Source organism: Protobothrops mucrosquamatus, unplaced genomic scaffold, assembly GCF_001527695.2.
Source record: "Protobothrops mucrosquamatus isolate PMUCROS unplaced genomic scaffold, P.Mucros_1.0 scaffold4811, whole genome shotgun sequence".
In the NCBI taxonomy this organism is placed as follows: Eukaryota; Metazoa; Chordata; class Lepidosauria; order Squamata; family Viperidae; genus Protobothrops; species Protobothrops mucrosquamatus.
In genome coordinates, this window is record NW_015390701.1 from 65,674 (window position 1) to 73,173 (window position 7,500).

Here is a 7,500-nt window from a genome sequence, read left to right on the forward strand (position 1 = left end):
CCTTTTCCCCCCCCCCCCCCCCGCTTCCTTCTAACATTGATGATGTTACTTAGTTGGGTCGTGAAACATCTGCAAGAAAACCACCCAGCTCAGAGAGCACCAAGGACCCCCCAGTCCTCCTCCTCTCCATGAACCCCACTCCCTTCTAGCACTGATGATGTTCCCTAGTTGGGTCATGAAATGTCTGCAAGAAAACCACCCAGCTCAGAGAGCACCAAGGACCCCCCAGTCCTCCTCCTCTCCATGAACCCCACTCCCTTCTAACACTGATGATGTTCCCTAGTTGGGTCATGAAATGTCTGCAAGAAAACCACCCAGCTCAGAGAGCACCAAGGACCCCACAGTCCTCCTCCTCCTCCTCCTCCTCTCTGCAAACTCCTTTCCCTTCTAGCACTGATGCTATTACCTAGTTGGGTCATGAAACGTCTGCAAGAATTTGAAGACGCTCAGAAAGTACCAAGGATCCTACAGATAGAGGTATTTGCTAACCAATCCCTACCAGTGCAACAAATGTGTATATTTTTTTCAGATATTTATGGATTTCTACTCCCAACCGCCCCAGTCCATAAAGAACAATAAAAGGCCTGCCACAGTAGATTATCAAAACCTCACAGTACTGACCTTGACTTCGTTGGCTTTCTTGATGGGAGAAATATTCCAGGTTGGAATCACCTGAGGAGGCAACGAGTATGATTGGCACCATTGCCATCCAATACAAAAATCAGGAAGTGCATGAATTCTAGGCAGGGCCCACCTCCCGTTCACTCATGTACACTTCCACTCATTCATATTTAGAATGTTCTGAAAATGGCCCCACATTTATCCAGGCTGTTTCAGCAAACAGGGAAAATCTGTTGCCTTATCTTATAATACTAACAAATAAAACAAAAACAGGCCACTTTGGTGTAGGTACCAGGCTAGAAATGGAGAGACGGTGAGTTCTAGTCCCGCCTTAGGCATGAAAGCCATCTGGGTGACTTTGGGCCAATCACCAGGAGACGGGGAGTTCTAGTCCCGCCTTAGGCATGAAAGCCATCTGGGTGACTTTGGGCCAATCACCAGGAGGCGGTGAGTTCTAGTCCCGCCTTAGGCATGAATGAGGGCTGGGTGGCTTTGGGCCAGTCCCTCCCTCTGTGCCCAGCCCACCTCATAGGGTTAGCGTGGATAAAATAGGAAGATGAGAAAGGGACGTTGTTTGTGTTCACAGCCTTGAATTATTTATAAAAATAATGAAAGCAGGATACAAATAAGTGAATACTTTTAAACCCCAGAATATATTTGAAGGGCGGGAGAGAGGAGAGAGAAAGAGAGAGCGCAAAGGTATGAGCTACATGGCTACTATATTTTACTTACCACCCCTTTCTCTACCACTTCTTTCAGCTTGGACCGTGTCATTTTGGGCTCCTGAATTGGGGGAAGGAGGAAAAGAGAGAAAAAGAGAGAAGGAAAGAATGACAAAAAAGAAAAAGAGAGAGAGAGGAAGAAAGAAATAGAGAAAGAGAGAGAGAGAGAGAGAAAAGGAGAGAGGGAAAGAGAGAAAAAGAAAGGAAGAGAGAAAGAGCAAGGAAGAAACAGGAAAAAGAGAAACAGAGAAAGGGGAGAGAGAAGGAAAGAGAAAAAGAAATAGAGAAAGAGGGAGAGAAGAGAGACAGAGGGAAAGAGAGAGAGAGAAGAATGACAAAAAGAAAAGAGAAAAAAAGAAAAAGAAAAAGAGAAAGCAAGAGGAGAGAGAGAAAAGGAGAGGGAGAGAAAAAGACAGGAGAGAGTGAAAAAGAGAGAAAGAGGGGAAGAGAAAAAAGAAAGAAAGAGAGAAAGATCAAGGAACAGAGAGAAAAAATAGAAACAGAGAAAGGGGAGAGAGAGGGAAAGAGAAAAAGAAATAGAGAAAGGGAGAGGGAGAAAAGAGAGACAGAGAAGAGAGGGAAAGAGAGAGAGAAAGAGAGAGAGAAAAACAGAAAGAAAGAGAGAGAGAGAGAGAAAAAAAACAGTTGTTCAAACAACATAGAATCTGCTATGGGGAGACCTGCTATCTCATTTCCCTGCTGAGATATACAGGCCCCTTCTGGGAGACGCCTTCCCCGTCTACTCCAATCCGAGGGCCGCGAGACTTACGAAGACAGGGGCGTCTTCCGTTTCGCTGATGGCTGCTTTCATCATGGCCACCACGTGCTCGTTGGTGATGACCTCCTGCAGGGAAGAAATCAGAGTTTCTCACCTTGCTGAGTTCCAAGCCAGGAAAAGCCACCTGGGGCTTTGAGCGGCCCGTCTCCCTGCCACACTCACGTGAAGGATGTTTCGCACGTTGACGGCTGTCAAATTGTGCTGCTTCGCCCCGTCTTCCAGCGTCCGGTCCAGGGTGTCGTCCAGTTTGAGGTCACAAGCTAAAGTTCTTCCTCCTCCTCCTCCTCCTTCATCTTCCTCGGCGAACTTCCCTTCCCATTTCCTTTTAACTCCCTTCCGCCTGGTTTTTTTCCCTCCTTCTCGTTCATCTGCAAACAAGGAACAAACAGCGGCATTCTTTTAAAAAGGCAGGTGAGCAAACCCTGAGAGGGCTGGGTCCATTATAGACAGTCCTCAGGTTACGACCGCAATGGAGCCTGCCCATCGTGGTTTGTCATAGAACAGAACAGATCAACCCCGCTTACAAAAAATATTTGTGTATTTGGCCCGTTCCGGACTCACCCACTGAAATGAAAAGGGCCGTCTCGTCAGTTTCCGCCTTTACTTCTTGGAGCGAATCGACACTCTGCGCGCCCTCCAGGGATTTCATAGTAGGAGGAACTTCTCCGTCTTCCTGTTCGGCCTCTGGCTTTGGCAAAAGGGAGCAATCTAGAAAAAAAAAGAGAAGAAAAATCGGGGAAAATACCATTTGTGATCAAGAGGATTCTCAAGAAAAGATCTGCAGCATAAGGAGGAACTGATTCCATGTTTCAGAAAGGGGTCAGCAGTTTTGAACACACACAGATGCTCTTCTAAGTTTCTACACATTCCTAACCCATTAATCTGATTATTTAAAAAAATACATTTAAAAGAGACTAAATAAACACAAGACCTAGTTATGTAATCAGGTCTGGAGCTTCCGGGGAACCGAAGATATGTTTAGATGGTTCCATTGTTAAGGTGGTCATTCTTATCCCCTTAGCCTGGGGTTTGTATATTTGTTTCTATAATATTTATCTGCTCGTAATATAATTTTTTTATCTATCTACTTATCTAAGGAAGAGCTAACCTCACCTACGACTTCCGTGGAAATAGGCTGCTCTCTTTTCCATCTTGTGTCAAGGGTTGTATTCTGTTTATATTGTCATTTCATGGGGTATATTTATATCTGATGGTTTTGACGTTTTTATGTTGTAAGCCGCCCAGAGTCGTTTTGAAACAAGATGGGTGGCAAACAAATTTCATAATAAATACGGTATATAAATCTTTTAACATGGATTTATTTTACAGCTGTTGTTTTATTCCACTTATTGCCCACTGTCCACTCTAGCTTTATGTGAGATGGGTGACTGTACAAATTCGATTAATAAATAAAGGGAATAAATTGAGGTCTACCGCTGCTACAGAATCCAGGAGGGTAGAAAAAGGGCCGTCCACAGATATAAAGTCATCAACTAATCCACTTCAGTCCGAGGAGGGTTATAATAATTATTATTATTATAAAGTTGGAAGGGACCTTGGAGGTCATCTAGCCCAACCCCCTGCTCAGGCAGGAAACCCTATACCATTTCAGACAAATGGCTGTCCAGTCTCTTCTTAAAAACTTGGTCTCCTCCAGATCGCCAAGCCGGCTGATCCCACCTGAAGGAGACGCCTCGGTTGGAACAGGCTCGGCTTCGGAAAAGGGATCCATCCGGATGGTTTTCCTCTTCTTGCAGGGCAACATGGCGGGAGAGAGGGACATGGCAGCTAAAGGCTTCCCGACGGAGCGCTGCAAAGACAAAAGAGAATTCGAACTGGCAGGCAAACACAGCGAAAAGTCGTAAAACGGGTCGTGACTCACCTCCCACCTGCCTTGCTTAGCTAGAGAAATCATGGTCCCAGTTGCGGACGTTGGTTAAGTGGGTTTTGCCCCATTTTACGACCTTCCTCGTCCAAGTTGCTAAGCAAATCACTGCAGTTGCTTAAGTTAGGCACCCGGTTGTTAAGTGAATCGGCCTTCCCCCATTTGACTTTGCTCCTTGGAAGGTCGCAAAAGGGGACCGCGTGATCCTGCAAACCGTCACAGAAGCGAGTCGGCTGCCAAGCATCCAGATTTGGATCACGTGACCACAGGGATGCTGCAAACGGTCGTTAAGTGTGAAAAAAACGGTCCTAAAGTCACTAACTTCAAACGGTCACTAAACGAACCGTTGTTAAATAGAGGACGACCTGTATGACACTGTTGTTTATTAAACGCAACGTATTATTCGCAACTCCTAAAAAGAAAGACAGGCTGGTGCAGCGTGGCTGGGGATGATGGGTCTTGGAACTCAACAGGAACCCAGGTGGGAGGAGGGAGACACATCGCCCTAGGAGGATGGGCGTTGTAGTCGAGCGCTTTTTAGAGGATGCCTGGGCCGGCAAAAGCCGAAAGAGACCCCCATAAACCCCAGCCACAGCTGTGGCTGCGGATGATGGGAGTTGTGGTCGTCGCTGCAGGTGACCCCCTCCTCAAACGGTCGCTAAGCGACCGGTCGTTAAGAGAGGACTACTGGACACGTATCGGTCCCCCCCCCCGGACACTAACCGAGGACCTTCCCCGGCGGTTCCCCCACAGTTGCAGCGTCTCATTCCAGCCATTTTTCCTTTCCCCTCAATCCGGAGGCCCCGCTTCCCCGGCCGGAAGCGGAACTGACGTCAAGGAAAGGCGAGAAGGCGCGCTCGCGCATGCGCGACTGAAAAGCCCGGCACGGCCGCCATCTTTCGTGCGGGCCCGCGGAACCGAGGGGAGGGAGCGGCCGGTGGGGATTACGCGACGAAGTTTCTAGAGCCGGCGAGGAGCGAGGGAGAAGACTGTCGGCGTCTGTCGCCGACGAGGCAGAATCTCCCTCAGGACTTAAAAGGGCGAGATTTTAAAAAGGGAAAAGCGATTAGAAGCGAAGGCCGCCATGTTGGTTGCTGGCACGCCGTTTCTTCGCGGATTGTTTTTCCCAAACTTGGAGGGCCGCGTGACGTGAGGGCGGGGCCAGAGCTCTGACGTCACAGGTTCCCTCCGGGCTGTCTTTGCTCGTCATCTCGCAATATTATTTGGAATAATGAATTTGTTTGGGATCGCTTTGTTTTTTTAGAATAGAAATTTTTTTCCCCGGGAGCGATCCGTACCTGAATATGCCATCCATTTATTTATTTTTTTAATTTCTCCAACCCTTATTATTCTTTTTGCTGCATGTCTCCCCGATTCTTTATCCCATACGTTAAATTAAAAATATCTGAGCTCTTGACTCAGCCTAATAAATGCAGGGTTTTCAGTTCCGGGATTATCCTTATTTGCTTAAAAGCATCTGTAAATCCTCCACGCTTCCACACAGCTAAAACAAAACAATGGCTTCAAGTCAGAAAATGCCCTAAATTTAAACAAAACCAAGCTGTAGAAAAAAAAAGATTAAATTCTTTACTAAATGCAATCCCTGAATGGCTATTAGAATACTTTATTAATTGATTAGTCTTGCGGCCTTATCGATAAAAATAAAATACATAATCTGGGTCCAGGTTAAAATAAATGGAAGGCAGTAATAAAGTGCCTATTTAATAATACAAAGAATCAGCAAGCAGGTAAGACGCTCTCCCTTGCAGAGTACCCCAATTTCTTCGATTTATTGGGTTCTTAGCCCAAATACCTTATTTAAAAACTTAGCAGGGCGGTTTACGATATATACGTTACAGCCCAGGAGGAAATAAGACAATCTATCATTCGGTTCCCAATGGGCCGTTCTTTCCAATAGGGATACGTATCTATTTTTACAGATAGCAATTTCCACTGTAGGCTATTAGAAAGTTGCATTTTGCTTGCGCGTTAAAGAAGGTAAATCCATGTGAATTGGCCAGTGCAACAGTCGTACAAAACCCGTAGTATTACAAACCCCATCCTCAGTAACCAAGCGGAGCGGGGGGGGGATTAAAGAGTTCTTTATTCGAACGGCTATTAGACAGATGCACTTGGCTTGCACGTTCAAGAAGGAAAACCCATGTCAGTTCCCCAATGCACCGGTACTACAAAGCCCATCCTCAGTAAACAAAGAGAGCTGGGGGCGGGCGTTAAGAGATTCAAGAGTTCTTTGCTCGAACGGCTATTAGAACGACGCACTCGGTTTGCCCGTTCAAGAAGGAACACCCGTGTTAGTTTCACCAGCGCGGCGGTCCCACACAACCCAGAGTTCAAGTATTACAAAGCCCATCCTCAGTCAGCAAGCCGAGGTTTAAAAAAAAAGTCACTGAAATGGCCATTAGAAACAGGCGTTTCGTTGGCAACGGGTCCTAAATCCCCAGCAACTCCCCCCACCCAAAAAAAAAAAAAGCTCCGCAGAGACCCATCATCCACCGCCAAGCCTGCCCAGTCACCCTCCGGGCGGCTCCATCGCGCAGCGCAAGCGAGGCTGGGTCAGCCAGGTTCCAAAGGGGCGGGGCTTTGCCCGGGCTTCGTTCCAAAGGGGCGGCGTTCTGCCCGGGCTTCGTTCCAAAGGGGCGGAGCCAGGGCCGAGGGAGGACCAGTCGCCCGCTCCTGCATCGCCCTGGGGAGGCGAAGAGCATCTTCAGCGCCGCAACCGCCTCGGGCGCCTCCGGAGCGCCTCGCCCTGCCGCCGCTGCTCCTCCGCCGGCTGCCATGGCCGAGATCGCCAGCGTCCGCCCCAGCTTCGGTGAGTGGGCCGGGGAGAAAGGCCGCTGCGCCATGCCAGCTCCGCGGCGGGCCTTGTGTGCCATAGGCCGGCCTCCTCCTCTTCCTCCTCCTTCTTCTTGGCTGCAGCCCGGCCGTGCCCAGCTCAGCCCGGGCATCCCTCCCTGCTTTGGGAGGCTTGCAAATCCCCGGACGCCCCCATAATCCCCCCTCCCATAATCCCCCCTGGGCCTTGTGGCGTTGCACAACGACCTGCCTTGGCAGCCTCTATCTCTCTCTCTTCCCTCCCCCCCCACCCCAAATTCCCAACCCAGACGGCTCCAAAGCAGGGAATCTTCCCTCTTGATCTTTGCAAGGGGCTGCTGATCTTTGCAAGATTCCGAGAAAAACGCACAAACGCCCCAACGCTACACAAACACACACACACACATACATACACACACACGACCAGCCCTACACAAATAATCTCCCCGCAGCACCCTACCACCCTCAGCCTGCCTGCCTAAAAAAAAAAAAACACGACACCCCCCACCCCATCCTTCTTTTTCTAGCGTTCTCCCTCTTGGAATCGGGATAATCTGATCATTCTGCCGTAATTAAGCCGCAGCGAGCCCTCGATTGCAGAAAAGCATCCTGAGGGAGGAAAGCTGCCCCTTCTCCAGCCGGGCCTTGGCAGTGCCACCCAC

General features: G+C 48.7%; 2 protein-coding genes across 3 annotated transcripts in view; one reads left to right on the plus strand and one right to left on the minus strand.

The window, feature by feature from the left end:
- Positions 1 to 5,216, minus strand: part of GON4L (gon-4 like) — a 28,726-nt gene extending 23,510 nt beyond the window's left edge. The window contains exons 1-7 of the mRNA XM_029286750.1: positions 5,139 to 5,216; positions 3,802 to 3,931; positions 2,683 to 2,829; positions 2,284 to 2,489; positions 2,113 to 2,187; positions 1,354 to 1,404; positions 622 to 672 (exon numbers count right to left, since the gene is read on the minus strand). Of these exons, the coding sequence (XP_029142583.1) occupies positions 622 to 672; positions 1,354 to 1,404; positions 2,113 to 2,187; positions 2,284 to 2,489; positions 2,683 to 2,829; positions 3,802 to 3,931; positions 5,139 to 5,216 (738 nt within the window). The remainder of the gene's footprint in view (positions 1 to 621; positions 673 to 1,353; positions 1,405 to 2,112; positions 2,188 to 2,283; positions 2,490 to 2,682; positions 2,830 to 3,801; positions 3,932 to 5,138) is intronic.
- A 1,586-nt stretch (positions 5,217 to 6,802) lies between these two features.
- The window catches only part of SYT11 (synaptotagmin 11), an 8,552-nt gene continuing 7,854 nt past the window's right edge, over positions 6,803 to 7,500 (plus strand). For both annotated transcript variants that reach the window (XM_015828719.1, XM_029286749.1), the window contains exon 1: positions 6,803 to 6,836. In XM_015828719.1, the coding sequence (XP_015684205.1) occupies positions 6,803 to 6,836 (34 nt within the window). The remainder of the gene's footprint in view (positions 6,837 to 7,500) is intronic.